Here is a 20,240-nt window from a genome sequence, read left to right on the forward strand (position 1 = left end):
ATACAGAACCACCTAGCTCCTTGCTTTTTATAAGCAGTTGATTAAGAGTATCCACTGCAGATATTTTGTGTGTCTACTGCTACTTCACACCACGTGGGCTACCTGTGCTCTCTTTTCTACCAGAAATAGAGTCACTGGAGTGACATCTTTAAATTTAATCAGATTAGAGAGCAAATTCCAGAAACCCCAGAACCAATTCAATAAAACTCATCCTTAACATCCTTAAAAACCCTCTGGAATCCCTCTCAGTACCAAAATCTGTATTAGTCAGTGTTCCCCAGAGAAATAGAACCAATTATATATATAGACATCTAGAAAGAGATTTGTGATGAGGAATTGGCTCATACAAATGATGGAGGCTGAGAAGTCCCACAATCTGCAGTCTGCAAGACAGAGGCCCAGGGAAGTCAGTGATGTAATTGGAAGGCCTCAGAGCAGAGACTTGAGATTTGGATTGCAGTCCATGTCTGAAGGCCTGAGAGCCAGGAGATGAACATTTCAGCTCAAGCTGTCAGGAAAAGGGAGCAAATCCCCCCTTCTTTCACTTTTTTGTCCTATTCAGGCCCTTGGTGGATTGGATAAGACCCCATCACATTGGGGTGGACAATCCGATTTACTCAGCCCACCAATTCAAGTGCTGACCTCTTCTGGAAACACCCTCACAGATACATTCAGAAAAAACGTTGGGCCTTGTATCTGGGCATCCCAGACCCAGTCAAGTCAACATGTACAATCAACCATTGCACCATCTCACTCAAAACAAAATCCAAACTAGTGAGCACAGCCCCGCCGGAAGCCCCTCCAGCATGCCTGGCCCACCCTCGCCTCACTCCCTCCCTGTGGGTCCTGCCTCTCTCTTTCTCTTTCTATTCTCTGTCATTGTGTCATCAAGTACCACAAACTTAATGGCTTAAAACAACACACATTTATTATCTCACCATTTCCAAGGGTCAGGAGTCCAGCATGACTTAATTGGATGCTCTGTTTAGATGCTGCTAAATGCATTGGCCAGCTCTGGGGTCTTCCCTGGAGGATTGAACCATGAAGGCTTTACTTGCAAGCTCCCTGGGGTCATTGGAGGAATTCATTTTCTTATGACTGTAGGACTGAGGTGCTGGTTTCTTGCTGACTTTAAGTTGGAGACCACCCTTAGCCCCTAGAGGCCACCCATAGGTCCTTGCCATAGGGGATCCCCCAACTGGTCTCCGAGATCCCCAACCAGCAAAGAGTGTGCTAGCAAGATGGGTCTCACCATATCGTAGGAGCGGGAGGGATGTCCTACCAGCTTTGCCATATTCCATTGCTAGCAACACTTCACAGCCCCCCGACCCAAACTCTGGGGAGGCGATGATACAGGGAATGAACACCAGGAGGCAGGATCATGGGAGCCACCCTAGGGTCTGTCTGCCCCACCTCCTCATTTCCCTCCATCTCATGGAATCCTGCATGCCTCGGCCCATGTGTCATCTGCCTTAGATAGATGTGAAGATAGCCGAGACCCTAGTCAGATTGCTGGGAGTCATGCCACGTGCTCAAACCCTATGGGAGAAAACCTCAGGCTCAATCTAAACAAAATAAAGTAACACTGACTATTTTATCTGTTTTCCAAACTTAGCAAACATAATATGAAAGTTTCTCAAATAGTTCACAAGTTTCTCCCATAGGTTCACTGTTCAGGATATTCTATTTAGTTCCTATCAGAGGTAACTTGAGTTTTTACTTGCTATTAGTTCTCATCTAGACAGTTGAAGATGGAGTTTTGGATGGTGATAAATGAGATTTCCAGTGTGGTCCTTGCCATGTTTAAACAACCTGAGACTTAAACTTAATTTCACCAGATTTTGTTTTCCAATCTTTTTGTCTGTAATAACAAGTCTTCATATTTTCCACCCTGGGAATAGCTTTTCACTGTTCAGCTGAATAACACGTCTGAAAGATGTAATTTGCGCTGGGCAGTCAATCGCATATGTGGAATCTAATACATGGTAACTCAGACTCCTTAACAAAAAAGAAAGTGCCTAGTCCATTAGTAACTTCTATAAAACTGGGCTGGATGCAAAAGGACACAGGGATGAGGGCCAGTATCCAGGTGTCAGGTGTCTTGTTACTAAATTGTTATCTCAGTGTCTGATGTCATCATGTGGACTTCAGGTTTATGTCAATCTAAAATGCAAGTCATTTGACCTCTCTAATCCTCATTTTCCCATCTATAAAGTGTGGATTAAATTATACCTACTTCATAGACCTTTTTTCCACATTTTGTGAATTTTAATTTGATGGTTTTTATGATCTACAGAAGTTAATAATTTTATGGAGTCAAATCTATTTTAATTTCTTCTGTGATTTCTTCCATTATCCCTACAAGGTCCTTCCCTGCTCTAATATAAGTTGATTACTTGCACCCATATTTTATTCATAGATTTGTTTACTTTAAACATGTTGCATTTTTAATATATGTGCACATTTTGGTGCATAGTGTTAAGTGAGGATTATCTCTTCCAACTATTCAATCTCATCAATGCCATTCATTGTTTAATCTACCTGCATTAGTCAGTTTTTCTTGTAATGATGTCACTTAACAAACAGTCCCTCAATATCTCAGCAGGTTAAAAACAACAAACACTGATTTCACACTAACAGCTCAGATCCTGATACTGCAGTTCCGGCAGGGGTGAGGTTCAGGTATGTTCTGCATTTATCCAATTCCAGGGCCTGGGCCAAAGGATTGGACTCTCTGAGCTGTGATTTCTCCTGGTAGAAGAAAGAGCACAAACAGAATAATGGAAACTTGTCTCTTAAAACCTTTGTTTGGTTTGCTGTCATCTCCATGCACATTCCAGTGGCCAAAGGAAATCAGATGGTCAAGTACAGTATCAATGATGCAAGAAAGGATTCTCTTCCTGGGCAAGAGAAGGGGGGCAGAATGTCAGCAGAAGACAGCACATGTCTTCTGACTAATACTGCAGCCCCCAAAGTCAACCTCCTGGTCTGGCACATGCATCTCCTTCCTCCCTAGGTAAGACATCCCAAAAGGATCAACCATCAAGGATCAAGGCTTGAAAGCCCAGATGCTGTAATTATCTTTTTTTTTAAATTTTTTTTAACATCTTTATTGGAGTATAATAGCTTTACAATGGTGTGTTAGTTTCTGCTTTATAACAAAGTGAATCAGTTATACATATACATATGTTCCCATATCTCTTCCCTCTTGCATCTTCCTCCCTCCCACCCTCCCTATCTCACCACTCTAGGTGGTCACAAAGCACTGATCTGATCTCCCTGTGCTATGCGGCTGCTTCCCACTAGCTATCTATTTTACGTTTGGTAGTATATATATGTCCATGCCACTCTCTCAGTTTGTCCCAGCTTACCCTTCCCCCTCCCCGTTCATCAGGTTTGGATGTAACTCCTCTTGACCTGGGGACCTAGGGATTATTTTTTTAATTATCTGCCTCCCAAACAGCCAAAAAATAATGGTGGCCCAAAGACAGGTTGGCTGTCTTCAACACTTGTACTGGAATGGGGAAGAACAGCACATACCCAGAGTCTCTAGTCCATGATCATCCTGAAATCCAGGTGTCTAGTGATGTCAGTCTTCTAGTCTAGGGTGAATTTTTTGCTTTAAGCCCAAGATGTGTCCTATTGTGGCTCTTGGCTTCTCCCTCAAAGCATTTCTTCTTTAATTATTTTTCTTCCAGGCAACATCTTGAGAAGCACTAGAAATGATGGCTGATCATCTTTTTTATCTTTCTTCCCGCCTTTAGAAATGTGGGTGTCAAAGGTCATTTTTCACATCAAAACTTAGAGGAGGCACTTGGAACTTATCTGGCTTCTCAGGACCACATTCTTTCACTGAAACATTGGGAAATATTCCACCACAGACTCAGCTGAGGCTGTAGATCTTTCCTTCACAAGGATGGTTTGAACAGTATCCACACTGGTGCCACACAGGTGGCCTTTGCACTCACCTCACTAGAGCATCCTACAAGCGTGGGACAAAGAACACAAGAACTTTCTACAAGTAAAATATTATTAGTAGTAATATGAAGATAAGCTCCAAGAGAATAGAATATAAATATGTGGACTTTGCTATCACAAAAAGAATTAGTGGATATTCCACAAGAGAAAAAAATATTAGGAGATTTGGGGCTTAACTACTTCTCCAAATTCTCTAAAATTTGCAACTCATTTCTGCTCCCTCTTTGACCCCAGTGAGTTGGTGTACTTGTATATCAATTTACATTTCCTTGCTTAACTCTTCAGAAACAAATTACCCCAGAAGCTTTGGGAAATGCATTAAAAAGGGGAATCCATGTTGAAGATAAAACAACCAGAGGCGAGAATCAGATTCTGAATGTCTAGCTCACCTGTGACTGTACACAAGGCTTTCAAACGTTTCCTCTGACACACAGTGAAACTCACGTCCTTTCATTTCCTAACTCTTTTTGGAATGAGCAGTATCTACAAAAACAGGGAATTTTAAAAAAGGTTTTAGAATCTTCACAATGTTTTTATTTATTACCAATATGCATTTCGATAAAAATTTTCAATCCAGATAAATAAATGAATACATAAACAGGTAGATAAGTAAAATGTGAGAATGAAAAAGAGGGAGACTGAATTGCTGATAAGAAAATAGAAATTCTTGGGGGAGGGATAAATTAGGAGTTTAGGATGGATTAGCAGATACAAACTACTATATATAAAAAGATAAACAACAGGGTCCTACTGTATAGCATAGAGAACTCTAATCACTATGGTTTATTATTGTAATAAACCATATTGGAAAAGAATATTAAAAAAGAAACGTTTTTCTTCAGCTTTTTATGAAATACAAGAATAAATATTATCATTGCCATTAGGTGTAAAAAAAAAAAAAAGAAAATAGAAGTTCTCATGTCAAGAACAGTTAATCTATAAACGTTTATTAAGTGTTCATGATGTGGATTAGACAAGAATGTTTTGGCTATTAAGCCAGAAGAGGGAGGCCTTAAGGGAACACCTCCTCTTACTTCCAAAGAGGCACTAGTGAATTAATAGCAATCTCAGGATTATCTTGCGTCTGGAGAGTGCATTTCCCAGGATCTCATGTCATCCCCACACCCTAACCAGGTGAACTGTTATTAACCAATTTAGCAGATAAGTAACTGAGGTTTTGGAGAGGAACTAACTTGGTCACATAATAAGACCAATGACAAGCAAAGGTGAAACAAGAACCTAGTGTTCCAACTCCTCCTACAATACCATGTCACCTGTTTTCTTGTTATTTTGTGTTATTTCCTTCTCTTCTTTGTTATTTTAAATCCACGTCTGATACCTCCGATCTACCGGTCACCCATGGGTCTGATTCTATTGTCAGTGTTTTCTCTCTTTCCTATTTCCTGATATTCCTGCTAGTATTTAAGCTGGTCCCAGCCATGCGTGTGGGAAATTTTAGGGGTTCTGTATGTTGTCTTTCCCCAGGAAACTTTCATTTGGTCCCCTTATAAGGAATTTGAAGAGAGGAGAGCACGTCCATTAAATCAGGCCATGAGCTGGTTGGAGGCTGGGGCTCAAGTGTTTTCTGGTCCAGACCAGCCCTGGTGTGTCTCTGATGCTAAGCTATAGCCCTTCAATTTTCAGCTGATATCTGGGGTTGCCTGCCAGGGTCTGTTCTTCTTGGAGTGTTCTACGCCCACCTGTGCTTGCCAACTCTGTGTGACCACCCAAACCTCTGCCCAGCCTTTCTCCAGCTTTCACTCTCAGCTACTTAACATTTGGCAAATGCCTTGGGAGAATGGTCGAGAGCATTAGTGTTATTTTTCTCGACATTCTTTCTCTCTGGGAACTTAGCCCCTCAAATATGTCTACCTCTGTGTCTTTCTAATGCCTCCAAACATTTTTTAATCCTTATCTTCAAGTTTTCAATTGGAAGGATGCTCTGTTACTGCTACTTGGTCATAGCTGGAAGGGGACTTCATCCTTCCCAGGGTTTCTGCGATACTAAAATGAGAAATGTGACTTGCCTCAGAGAATATTGTAGAGTAGGTGTCCAATAACATAACCAAAATAGAATTAAAATAATAAAAAATTATTACAGTGATGATTACTTCTACTAATTTTTAATGACAATATTTCAAAATCAAAACTTCTGATTAAATTTTTTACTGTTATAATTGAGCTTCACATAGACAGCAGATATTGGTTTTTCCAGCTTACTTGATAGTTGTATTTCTCATTGTGATTTACTACATTGACGTTATGATCGATGCAGTTATTTGTAAATTTGGTATGTATAATAGCAATATTAATAATGATAATTATAACACAGCAATAACAACTAATATGTATTAAGCAATTAACGTATGTCAAGTTTGGTTCTAAATATTTTATATCAATTACTTCTTCTCCTCACAGCAAACCTATCGTGCAGATACTATTGTGAGCCCCATCTCACTCAGAAAGAAAGAGACACAGAGAGATGAAGAGCTACCCTTAAGGTCACACAGTTAGTAACTAGCAGAGCAAGGGTTAGTGCTGAGGCTGCCTGACTCCAATCCCAAACTCTGAGCCACCAGCTCTGTTGTCTCCCCAGAGTCACACAAGAGCCCCAAAGACTGAAACTTTACCGTGCAACAAAAAGATGCAGATTTTGAAATACAATCTTTGGTACCCTGGGAGGTCCCATGCAGACAAGCAACACATTCTTTTGTCCTCTTTAAGTCCACAAATATGAAATAAAACTACGTACTAAACATATTTATATGTAATCGCGGTGTTAAAATCTAGATAACAAAAGTAATACATGGTCCCTGTCCTTACTGAGTCATCATCCATGGAAATGAAACACTTCAATCAAAACTTACACCTGCAACTTTTAATTGCAGTTAAGTAGAGAATGCCAAGAAGGAGCATGACCAAGGGTCCACACTGGTCTGGAGAGTCAGAGATGGCTTTCTGAAGGAAGGGACATTTCAGCTGAGTCCTGTTAGGAAGGTGAAGAGGAACAGCGTTCAAGAGCATGACAAGCAGGTGAACCAGCGTGCACAAGGGTCTGAGGCTGGAAGGCGCCTGGACCATTCAGGGAAATGGAAGAAGGTCATCCTACTGCTGGAACCTAGTCGCGAGGAAAACCCAGAGAGAAATGGAGGAGGGCTCAGCTGGGGCCAGATCATGTTACAACACAGCCAGGTTATGAACTTGGAATTTAGCTGAGGAGTAATCCCATCAGCCCTGAAGGGATTCTAAGACAGGAATGGAATGATCAGAATTGTGAAGTTGCTTTTTTAATGGATCATTCTGGCTGTATTGTAGAAAATACATTGGAGGAGAGAAAGACTTCAAGCAGTCAGTAGCCCAGGTAAGTGAATAGCCCAGGTGAGCAAGTAGGCTAGGTGAGTGAGTAACCCAGGTGAGCAAGTAGCCCAGGTGAGTGAATAGCCCCAATGAGTGAATAGCCCAGGTGAGTGAGTAGCCAAGGTGAGTGAATAGCCCAAATGAGTGAGTAGCTCAGGCGAGCGAGTAGCACAGGTCAGAGTAAGTATCCTGGGTAAGTGAGTAGCCCAGGTGAGGATGCAGCCCAGGTGAGCAAGTAGCCCAGGACAGAAGTCTTGGTGGCTTAGACTAAGGAAGGTGTTGGCAGTGTTAATAAAGAGAGGAAGAACAGCACAAGAAAGATGTAAGAAGGAGAACTAGCAGGATTTAGTCATTTGTTGGCTTTGGGGTTTCAGGAGAGGCTGATATGAAATGCACTCTCAAGTTCCTGGCATGAGCGACTGGGGACATACGGGCCATCCCCTGGGAGGAGAGCACTGATTTGGAAGGGAAGTTTCTGAAATAAGTTTTTGACAGATTGAGCCAATGCTGCTTGGGGGACATCCAAGTGGAATTTTCAGGTCAGCAGTTGCAAACACCTGTTTGAGCTCAGGGGAGAGATCCCAGCCAAACAGAAATTCAGGAGTCCACATCCTACAGACTGTAATTTAAGTAATGGGAGATGAAGGAATATCTCAGAAAGAGCAGAGAACCAGATGCAGGGGGCCCGAGCCTGGCGACCCGATGGACTCAAACATTCTTTATTCTTGGTCCAATGTTACTGACTCTATTCAGCATCTTCCCACACATCTTTCTTCTAATTATTTTTCTCGTTACTTCTGGGGGTACAAGACTGGAATCCTTCTTTTAGCTGCCCTTCCTCAAGTCCTCAGTGACCTCTCTCTGAAGGTACAAGCCTCCAGTCTGTCTCCCAGTTTGGAAACACTTCTCAGCCGTCCACTCACCTCCGTGGTCCCTGTCTGGACACCCCAAATCCAGACCCCCTTCTCCCTTACAAGAATATCTGTGATAGGTTCCCAAAATCTCACCATTGCCAACCCTGACAGGATTATGGTCCCTGGGTCAAAATGAGCCATGCCTTCCTGGACCCCGCACCTCTGTGCTAACGTGCTGTGCATCTCTGTCTCCTGCAAACCTCTGCATCCTCAGCTCCATCCTCGCTTACTCCCAGCTCCCACACAGCGGCCACCCTCAGGCCACAGCCCAGAGTACCATGTGACCTACCCCCTGGCTCATCCGTACCTCTAAGTCTTTGCCTAATTTTTTCCCTATGCCTGAAATGGCTTTCCTTAGCTTTTCGGAGGTGGTGCTATGTTTTTGCACGTTTCAATCCCTCCACCTCTCAGGAAGACCACATCTCACACCCCACCGCATGTGGGTGGGGACCTGTGATTACCTCTGACCAACAGGAAAAAAATGATGGTATGAAACTTCCATGGGCTGCCCTAGAAAACACTCCTGAAGCCAAGCACTGAGAAGGACAGCATCCCAGTACGGCAGAAGGAGCACCGGCCCCCGGACAGCTGCATGGAGGAGGCGCCCTTGCCCCGGACCACCAGCCTCTTGGGGGGGCGATGGGAGAGGCTTGAATGTTTCTTGTGCCATGTGCCTGAGATTTCATTGTGTATTTGTCACAAAGCACAGCCCACCCAGCCCGACTGAGGCACCGTTACCCTCGCCTACCAAACCTCCATCCACCCCGCAAATCCCGGGAAACCTCCGCGCTCCTCACTCAGACCCAGAGGTTCTCCCAGGTTTCTTGCGCTGTTTGCTCACAGAGGATTCGAAACTAGCATCTAGCGCATCATTTGGTAATTTTCATATGACTTCTCCCTCGGAATGCAAGACTCTGAATGGCAGGGATATGTTGTTTTCAGTTCTGTGCCTCCACGTCTTGGCTTTTGACCTGCGGCAGCCGCAGAGCACGTGCTGGGCCTGAGAGGTGATGGGGAAGTAGATTTGGGTGGTCGGGCTCGTCCAGCAGCTCCCACCTCTTTTCTTGGTGTGATTTGCTGCCCCTGCCAGGACTGTGAATTGCAGTGTCACCTCCCACCCAATGCCCCACAGGTGTGTGCTGGGGACCAAGGCCAGGCCAGTCATCAGGCCCTGTTCGTCCTGGGCACACACCAAGGTGAGCACACGGGAAGCCTGCTCTAAGGCTGCCACATGTTTGATACCTGGAGATACAGGCACACCTTCTTCTGCCATCATAAGCTCTCTGATGAGACCCTGGTGCTGGCGGCCGTGCCCTCAGCTGTCAGAGGAACCGGGGAATTCAGCTGGATCCCAGAGAGAAGCAAAGATGATGGTGATGAGAGAGTCCCAGCACAGTTTAGTCCTGGAGCCCCGCCTGTCCTTTCCAGGTACCTAAGGAATAAGTCCCTCCCTTCAGAGAACATAGCTGGAGTCAGCAGGGTTATTCATATGGAACCAAAGGGCTCGGATTAATACAGACAAGCTGATATCAGAAATGACACACGACCCTTTTTCTACCTGCTCATTTTGCCACACGTATGAACCCTCAGTTCTCAGACGTACCTTCAGTGCTTCCCAGTGATTCACCTCTGGTGTGCAACAGGTACAAGATTCATCTGGTGTTTCTCCTGGGTTCACCTTAAGATTTTCTATGGAAGTGTGTGTTTGTAGATGATGGCAGGGAGATAGATGGATAGAGATGGAGAGACCCTGTAAGTGTACTTTTAGGCATCCTCAGCCCTTTGTTTCAATGATTTGAGATTTCTCATAAGTGTGCAATAGTAGTACATGATAAAGTTAACAGAAAAGAAAATCACAGCGTTTGCTTTAGTGTATCAGATTTGTCCCATACATCCTTTGCGGTCGTTAGAGCTGTTTTCAGTAAAGTACAAAAAAACTGTAAAATAATTATTTACTACATGTTCAATGTACCCAGCCTAAAATTCATCTATTTCTTAACACAAATATCTAGTTTTTAGAGATTTCAAATCTCTTTGGTTCAAGCACTGCCAGGAAAATTCCTTACTGTTTTTTTTTTCACTCTTTCTTTTTACGTCCCAAAAGGATGCAGAAGCCTGCCCGTTTCTGCACAAGTACGGAGAATTTGAGAAGCCTTCCAAAGAGTAACGGTGTAACTCCATCCATTTTATATGAGAGTTTTAGAGTCATGAAAATATCATATTGCCTCATCTTGGGTCAGGGAACATAATCTGAATGAGTAAGTTATTCAAATGTGTGAGATATATATGTGAAATTCACGTGAATTACTGGTAAAATTTTTTAATTAAATTTTGTACAATGTAATCAAACATTTGTTTACTCTAAGCATATGCAATGGTTCCAACGATAAAAATTAATAACTCCCAAATGCCTCTGTATATCCTGAAGCCCCATCTGACTGGTTAGATATGCCCACCGCTAGAAACTTCCCAGGGCCGTCAACAGCTCGTGCAGAAAATCACAGTGGCGCTAGGATACGCCAGCATCGTTCTTCTTCAGGAAAAGTCTGTTGTGGAAATTCACCTGTGCAATGATTTGGGTTGAAAAAAAAGTATTTCCTCTGAACAAATAAGAAAGAATAGTATAATAAATATATCAACACTGGTGATTTTTTTTCAACATTTTTGAGAGTCTGACAGAGGAAAAGAAAAAGTCATGAGGTTCTCCATCCGCTTCACTGGCAATTGTTTCATCTTCGTGAAAACACCAGCTCCGTGAAGAACTGCTTCATGTGGAGATGGGATTTCTAGGCAGTTTCCTCTGCTCATCCTCACAGACAGGGCATCACACTAGCCGTGAGAATGAAGCTCCAGCTGGGCGACTGTGCATGTCCACACTAAGGCACAGGCACACAAAATGCTTCCAAGTAGTAAGACCCTCGCATATGCTCGTAATCTCACATGTATCTAGGTTTTGCTTTCTGTATTACCCTCAAATGCTGCTTTTTGCCTAAAAAGCCCAATAACACAATGGGATCATAGAAATTACAACCAGGAGGGACTTTACTGAGTGCTTAATCCAGACAAAACATTGCTTTTTCAGCAAGACTTTGTCCTGAAATGCTGTACGATAGTGTGTACTGTTTGTATTAGGTTCCTAATGTCAATGACTTAATTCCCTGAACACTTTTAACTCTATCAAGTCCCCTAAACAACTCAGTAGACAGTGAGTTTCCCCTTGGTGAGAGCTAAAGATAATCGCTACGTGTGAAGTGTGCCCTGTTCCCTTGCACTGTTGTAGGGCTGCACACAGTGTGATGGTTCGTTCTGTGTGCTGACTTGGCTGGGCTGTGGTGCCCAGATGTTTGGCTGAACACCGGCATGCATGTGGCCGTGAAGGCATCTTTCAGCTGTGATCACCAGCTATAGTCAGTTACTCTATAGTCTGAGTAAAGCAGATTGCCCTCCATAATGTGGGTGGGCCTCATCCAATCAGGTGAAGGCTCATGCTGGATCGTGTTTGCCAGTGAGAAAGCGCTGACCCTGCCTTCAGTTCTTGGCCAGGTCTCTGGGCAGAGAGAAAAATGCCTGGATCTGGGGGCTCGTATCCCTGCCATGGTGCTGCATGAATGAGGCCTCATGCTTCCCATCACAAAAATGACACCAACATTTGCCCTGCCTCCAGCCCAGGCTGGGGAAGAGCAAAAGTGAAGACCTGGGAAACAGCTTTGGGATCAAGTGGGGTGTGTGTGTGTGTGTGTGTGTGTGTGTGTGTGTGTGTGTGGTGTGTTTGGTGTGTGTGTGTGTGGTGTGCGTGTGGTGTGTGTGTGTGTCTGGTGTGGTGTGTGTGTGTGTGTGTGTGTTATGAGAGAAAGTTACTTCCTGAGATTTACGGCTTCCAGATACAAATGCTGTTGTGGAAGACTTTTATATTCATATAAATCACAATTAATGGGAATGGAGAAAAGCAAAGAATATTTATTTTGGTTAAAAAAAAAAAAAGCCGTTGCAATAAGTAAACCTCCAGACTATTAAACACGGAAGGAGGGAAGGAGGGAAGAGGGAAGGAAGAAAACACTGCATTTCTCTCTTTGGGCCTGGATATTGATTGAATCATAGTCAGCAGAGCGGGAAATGAAGAAAGACACTTGTAAATTCCTGGGAGACTGTCCTACTTCTCCAACACAGGTGCAGGCAGGGCAGGGCACTCAGGAGTGTGTGTGCCCTCACACTGGCATGTTCACACACACACACACATGCACACACTTTCACACATGCACACAGCTTTCCCCGACCCTGAACGGGATGGGATGCGATGCCCAGGGTTCTCTGTAAAGTCAAAGTCAGGCAGGAACTTGACAAGACAAAGCAGCCCATGCAGTTGCACTTGAAAAGTATCCCCTGGCACAGCCCACCTTCCCACAGGGACGGGGATGCGGTGGCCAGGCCACCCTCCAGGCCGCCCTCTCACCAAGCTGGCTGCACCGAGAGCTCAGCCCAGCGAGGAATGATGGGCTGGGGTTCATGCATCCAGGATGGGTTGCGAAGGGGGCGGCCATGGAGGCTGGAAGGCTGAGGAACCGTCAGCAGTTCTCTGTGCATGGGGCAACACGGAGGGGATGGAGGTTGGGAGGAGCTCCCAAAGCCCCCCTCTGCAGAGATGGCCCGTTACTTCCCACGGCCTCAATCCCCAGAATCGGAGTAAACAAATTCCACGTGTCACAGGTCAGGGAATGCCTGGCTCACAGAGAGCCTCTGTGCCCTCCTCCAGACAGCGTGGCCCTCCGTCCAGCAGCCGCAGGACGTAGTTATAAGTGCAGAGTCTCAGACGCCACCCTGGCCAGAGGCCCAGATTGTGCATGTCAACACAGTGCCCAGGGGATGTGTAATGGCTCCGGAGTTTGAGAAGGGCTGCTCTGTACGTCTGTCACTAACGTTATTTTTCACTGCACACAGAGAGAGCTCATGCGTTTTGCCACCCTGTTAAACTCCCAGCCTCTGGGAGGCGGGTGCCGTGACCCCAGGACAGGGGGCACGTTGGCTCCCCTCCGCCTCCACCATGGCTCCGCGGGGACGTGGACGCGTCAGTCTGCCTGAGGCTCTGCTGCTCTGGTGGTATGTCGCCCACCCTCCCAGACAGGGTTAGATGGAGCCCACGCTCGGAACTCCCTGACACACACAGAATTGCTTATAGAGATATTATTCTACAATTAATTCTGATTCTACAATCATCATTCTTTTATAGATGAGGCAACTGGGACGCAGAGACCTTCAATTTTTAGACACAAGTGACCCTTTGTGGGTAATGGAGCCGAGACTTGAACTTGAGTCCATCAGACCCCAACACCTCAGTGGTCTCCACTGCACCCTGCTGTTTCCTAAAGTGCCCGGGTCATGAGGTGGCCATCTCACAGCTTGGAGCTCCCATGTCCTTCCCCTGTCCCCATCCCCACAGGTCAGATCTCGGGGGTGGAAGACAGAATGAGTACAAATGCTACTGGCCTCACCTGAGGGTCCGTGTCCACCTGGGACCAGCTCCAGAGCCTGGGACCCCCGCCCAGGAGACAGGTGACAGCATCAGGAAATCAAAGGACCAGATGGAGATCCCGGGGACCTGCTTACTACCTAGATTTCCCCCACTGAGTCCAGCTGCTAAAACATGCTGGTACCTCCTGCCCTCAGACCATAGCTGTCCTGCCCCAGCCTAGAAAGCTGAGGACAAGAGAAGAAAAGGGTCGCCAGCAAATCACAAGCTTTCCCCTGAAGCAATGATCACTCTTGCTCTGGTCAAGGGAGCTGCTTCTGGCTGTCAGGTTTCCAGAGCAGAGAGGGCAACCCCTTTAAGAACGGCAGCAACCCTGAAAACTCACAGCAGAGCTCCTCCCGAAAGCGATGAACCGACAATGAAGAGATACAGTGGATTTGATCTAATGTCCCCCCGAGAGACCACCACCTGCAGTGCGTCTTTGTCAGGCCCGCCGGGATAACATTGATATCTCATAGAACAATACGGGGGAGCACGTGAGACTTAGACGCTCAGGGTTTACAGGACAGCGAAAGTTTTGATTTACTGGAAAAGATCAGGAAAATGGCTCACCATTTTCAAAGCAGTCTTCAAGAGGAAGAACAGTCCATTCTGAACGACAGCCTGCTCCTTGCCCAGGACATTTAAACCCACGGTGATGCTGGGTGCAGAGCAGAACTACAGCTCTCAGTAATCCTGGGGGCGGAGGACAGGATGAAGGGCCTCCTCCCACCCCATCACTCTGCTCACGGCAGCCCGGAGCCTAAACCACTAGGGCCATGCTTCATCTCTCATGAAAGCCCCACTTTGTGAGCACCAACAGGGCACACACGGAATAAAGACTGACATGGACGAACACCGTCCTCTGCATGGAGATGTCTCTCCAATGGGGAGCATGGGGCAGACACGCATGGAAGCCCTGCTACAGTGGGATGTGTTCCCTCCCTGAATCGCAGCTAAGATCCGAGGTCAGATGCCCCCCACCTTGTGTTCAGAGGCGCAGAGAAGTGGTCCACGGCGCACCCTACCTCTGCTCTCCTTCTCTGGGCTACACAGCTAAGGAGAGGGGGCCACTTACCAGCCCGAACATGGACATTCCTTCAGAGAAAACTGTTGGAAGCTTGTGTTTCTGCCAGGCTGGCTGCCAGGAGGCTGGGGAGTACATCTTCTGCCAATCTAAGTGCCGGGGCTTCAGCGGGCGGGTGGGGGAGAAACCGTCACCCCAGAGCTGCCACAGACAGAAGTCATTCTGGGGGTCAGACGGAAAAAGAGTTTAATGAGGTGTCCACACAAATGCCTGTGAAGTCCTGAGAGAGACAGACACAGAGACAGAGAGAGCTGGGTGAATGCGCCAGCTGGGGTGTGCAGGCTATGTCTCTGGAATGGGACCCCTGTGTGATCCTGGCTCCTTCACCTGAGACCTCTGGGGCCACAGGTAAGCTACTTCCTCTCTTTCCATCAGTTTCCTTGTCTCCAAAGAGAGAGTAATATAAAAAGGAATGAAATAATGCCATTTGCAGCCACATGGATGGACCTAGAGATGATCATACTAAGTGAAGTAAGCCAGACAAAGACAAATGCCATGTGATATCGCTTATATGTGGAATCTAAAAAAATGATATAAATAAACTTATTTACAAAACAGAAATAGACTCACAGACATAGAAAACAAACTTATGGTTACCAAAGGGGAAAGGGGGTGAGGGAGGGATAAATTAGTAGGCTGGGATTATCATATACACACTACTATGTATAAGATAGATAAATAACAAGGACCTACTGTATAGAACAGGGAACTATACTCAGTATTATGTAATAACCTGTATGAGAAAAGAATCTGAAAAAGAATATATATATATACATATATGTATATATGTATGTATAACTGAATTGCTGTGCTGTATACCCGAAACTTACACGATACTGGAAATCAACTATATACTTCAATTAAAAAAATATTTTTTAAAAAGGGAGATTAATAACAGCAACGTTGAAGGACTGTGGAAAATATAAGCAATGCAACATGGAAACACCTAGCAAAGATCCCAGAACCTGCAGATGATCCGGAAGTGTGCCTCCCACCTCCTGCATCTGGTGAGGCTGGTTCCAGAGCCAACAGGTGACACTGAAGCTCTGTGGATTCTCTCAGGCTCCTCTGCACACTTTCCTGACCAGTCTCCTGACGCCCCCAGCTACGGCCTGGGCTCACTCACGTCTCTCTGACCACAGACGAGTGCCCTGCCCCTGCCCCTGGCACTGAGCCCACCCCTCACAGCCTCCCTCTGCGTTTTAACTGAGTTGTCTAGCAAGTTAATTTGATTTCCCACATCCAGTTTTTTTCCCCCTTTAAATACAACTCAAGTGTGACTCATGCCAGCAATAAATTGTGCTGAAAGTACGCAGGGATTCACCCCTCAACTTCTCCTGACTCACCCAGAATTAAATAACGGGGCTCCAGGCCCATCCTAAACTCCAGCCAAGAAGATGACTCAACCACCCCTGGTCTGAGGGCTGACGCGGGATGGGGCCAGGAGATGCAGGGCAAGGCTTGGTGCCTCCCCACGGGAGCCGGGCCTGGCCGGGGGGATCAACTAAGCAAATTTCTGTGAAATTGCTCTTGTTCTAAGAGGAGACTTGGATCCTATTTAAAGCGAATTGCCCAGGGATTGGAGCAGCTGGTAAGAGCGTGTCATCCTTAGTCCTGTACCCTTATTAACGGGCGCTCCTCCACCCCCTGCTCGGCAAAAAGCAGACCGAGAGATTCCTCATCTTGTTCTTGGGGGAGGGTCTAGGCAGGGTGACTTAGGATAACACCCACGTTCGGAAGTCTTTTATTTAAGTACAAATGAACTTTTTCTTTTCCTTTCTTTTCTTTTCTTTTCTTTTTTTTTTTTTTTTTGGCTCCTTGAGGGAGTAGCAAGAGCCAGAATTTTTTCTGTCAACACCTCAGAACCACACTCCTGGCCTGCCTGGGATACCTGGCATACCCGTCATACCTGGCATACCTATAATACCTGGCATACCTATAATACCTGGCATACCTGTAATACCTGGCATACCTATAATACCTGGCATACCTGTAATACCTGGCACACCTGTAATACCTGGCATACCTATAATGCCTGGCATACCTGTAATACCTGGCATACCTGTAATACCTGGCACACCTGTAATACCTGGCATACCTATAATGCCTGGCATACCTATAATACCTGGCATAGCTGTAATACCTGGCATACATATAATGCCTGGCACACCTGTAATACCTGGCATACCTATAATACCTGGCATACCTGTAATACCTGGCATACCTGTAATACCTGGCACACCTGTAATACCTGGCATACCTATAATGCCTGGCATACCTGTAATACCTGGCACACCTGTAATACCTGGCATACCTATAATGCCTGGCATACCTGTAATACCTGGCATACCTGTAATACCTGGCACACCTGTAATACCTGGCATACCTATAATACCTGGCATACCTGTAATACCTGGCATACCTGTAATACCTGGCACACCTGTAATACCTGGCATACCTATAATGCCTGGCATACCTATAATACCTGGCATAGCTGTAATACCTGGCATACCTATAATACCTGGCACACCTGTAATACCTGGCATACCTATAATGCCTGGCACACCTGTAATACCTGGCATACCTATAATGCCTGGCATACCTGTAATACCTGGCATACCTATAATACCTGGCATAGCTGTAATACCTGGCATACCTATAATGCCTGGCACACCTGTAATACCTGGCACACCTGTAATACCTGACATACCTGTAATACCTGGCATACCTATAATACCTGGCATACCTGTAATACCTGGCATACCTGTAATACCTGGCATACCTGTAATACCTGGCACACCTGTAATACCTGGCATACCTATAATACCTGGCATAGCTGTAATACCTGGCATACCTGTAATACCTGGCACACCTGTAATACCTGGCATACCTATAATACCTGGCATAGCTGTAATACCTGGCATACCTGTAATACCTGGCACACCTGTAATACCTGGCATACCTATAATGCCTGGCATACCTGTAATACCTGGCATACCTATAATACCTGGCATAGCTGTAATACCTGGCATACCTATAATGCCTGGCACACCTGTAATACCTGGCATACCTGTAATACCTGGCACACCTGTAATACCTGGCATACCTATAATGCCTGGCATACCTATAATACCTGGCATACCTGTAATACCTGGCATACCTGTAATACCTGGCATACCTATAATACCTGGCATAGCTGTAATACCTGGCATACCTGTAATACCCGGCATACCTGTAATACCTGGCACACCTGTAATACCTGGCATACCTATAATGCCTGGCATACCTGTAATACCTGGCATACCTATAATACCTGGCATAGCTGTAATACCTGGCATACCTATAATGCCTGGCACACCTGTAATACCTGGCATACCTATAATACCTGGCATAGCTGTAATACCTGGCATACCTATAATGCCTGGCATAGCTGTAATACCTGGCATACCTGTAATACCTGGCATACCTATAATGCCTGGCATACCTGTAATACCTGGCATACCTATAATACCTGGCATACCTGTAATACCTGGCACACCTGTAATACCTGGCATACCTGTAATACCTGGCATACCTGTAATACCTGGCACACCTGTAATACCTGGCATACCTGTAATACCTGGCACACCTGTAATACCTGGCACACCTATAATACCTGGCATAGCTGTAATACCTGGCATACCTGTAATACCTGGCATACCTGTAATACCTGGCACACCTGTAATACCTGGCATACCTATAATGCCTGGCATACCTGTAATACCTGGCATACCTATAATACCTGGCATAGCTGTAATACCTGGCATACCTATAATGCCTGGCACACCTGTAATACCTGGCATACCTATAATACCTGGCATACCTGTAATACCTGGCACACCTGTAATACCTGGCATACCTGTAATACCTGGCATACCTGTAATACCTGGCACAGCTGTAATACCTGGCATACCTATAATGCCTGGCATACCTGTAATACCTGGCATACCTGTAATACCTGGCACACCTGTAATACCTGGCACACCTATAATGCCTGGCATACCTGTAATACCTGGCATACCTGTAATACCTGGCATACCTATAATACCTGGCATACCTGTAATACCTGGCACACCTGTAATACCTGGCACACCTGTAATACCTGGCATACCTGTAATACCTGGCACACCTGTAATACCTGGCATACCTATAATACCTGGCATACCTGTAATACCTGGCATACCTGTAATACCTGGCACACCTGTAATACCTGGCATACCTATAATACCTGGCATACCTGTAATACCTGGCATACCTATAATACCTGGCACACCTGTAATACCTGGCACACCTGTAATACCTGGCATACCTATAATACCTGGCATACCTGTAATACCTGGCATACCTATAATACCTGGCATAGCTGTAATACCTGGCATACCTATAATGCCTGGCATACCTGTAATACCTGGCATACCTGTAATACCTGGCATACCCGTCATACCTGGCATACCTATAATACCTGGCATACCCGTCATACCTGGCATACCTATAATACCTGGCATACCTGGCTTCAGGTCCCCAGGACAGGACGGGACTGACATTGGCACAGCTCATTTCTCAGGAGCCCCTGAGAAGCATAGGTGACAAGGAAACATCCAGGTGTCCGTGGTCTTCCCTGCAGGCTCCACCTGAGCTCTCCCCGTTCTGTCCCCTGAAAGGACCACTGGGACCCTCAGCTCAGTGGTTACACATGTCCCTTTTTTGACACCATAAGGTGGGACAGACTCTCTGAATGGATTTGAACTGATTCTCCAGCCTATTTCCCTGCGAATCACACTCATATCTAAGGTACGAATGACGATACCAGGACCATATGATTCATAGACCTGCCTGCCCACAGCTGTCATCATGCAAACTCTGCCGCCGGTTCTTGGGAGAAACTGCACCGATGCCAGGGTCTCCTACCCTGTCCTTTTGCGGCATCCCTGGTGTCCAGCTGGGCATTCCTTGGCCTGATAGATCTACCCAGAAACCCCTTTTAGTCTCTCAAGACTGAGCTCCAGCCCCAGGTCATCTGAGGGTCCTTCCCTCACCTTTCCATGCCGAGCTGGCCTCCCTCTCCCGCCACACCTTACACAGCACACACGAGATGGCGAGCCTGACACAGGGCCTGGGGCTCCTCCACCCCACTTGTATCTATCATTCTGCAGCTGGCATCTCTCAGGCTCTTGAACAAAAACATGGGTTGAATCCAAAGAAGGTTGAGTGATTGACATCACAAGGAGGTTATCTTTTCCTTTCTTTTTGTAAAGCGGGCTCTGAGCCAAACATGTTCCCGGATAACTCACCCTGTCTATGTGTCTGAGCTCCCGGAAACAGGTAACTCTGAGCATCTTCTCACTGATAAAAGCAACCCTCA

At 45.8% G+C, this 20,240-nt stretch overlaps 1 protein-coding gene across 1 annotated transcript in view; it reads left to right on the forward strand.

Moving 5' to 3' along the window:
* Positions 1 to 18,187, forward strand: part of LOC130709210 (ESX-1 secretion-associated protein EspK-like) — a gene marked incomplete at its 3' end in the record, with an annotated part of 145,171 nt that extends 126,984 nt beyond the window's left edge. The window contains exons 2-3 of the mRNA XM_057556529.1: positions 17,579 to 17,699; positions 18,036 to 18,187. Of these exons, the coding sequence (XP_057412512.1) occupies positions 17,579 to 17,699; positions 18,036 to 18,187 (273 nt within the window). The remainder of the gene's footprint in view (positions 1 to 17,578; positions 17,700 to 18,035) is intronic.
* Positions 18,188 to 20,240: the final 2,053 nt, after the last annotated feature.

Source organism: Balaenoptera acutorostrata, chromosome 11, assembly GCF_949987535.1.
Source record: "Balaenoptera acutorostrata chromosome 11, mBalAcu1.1, whole genome shotgun sequence".
Classification (NCBI taxonomy): domain Eukaryota; kingdom Metazoa; phylum Chordata; class Mammalia; order Artiodactyla; family Balaenopteridae; genus Balaenoptera; species Balaenoptera acutorostrata.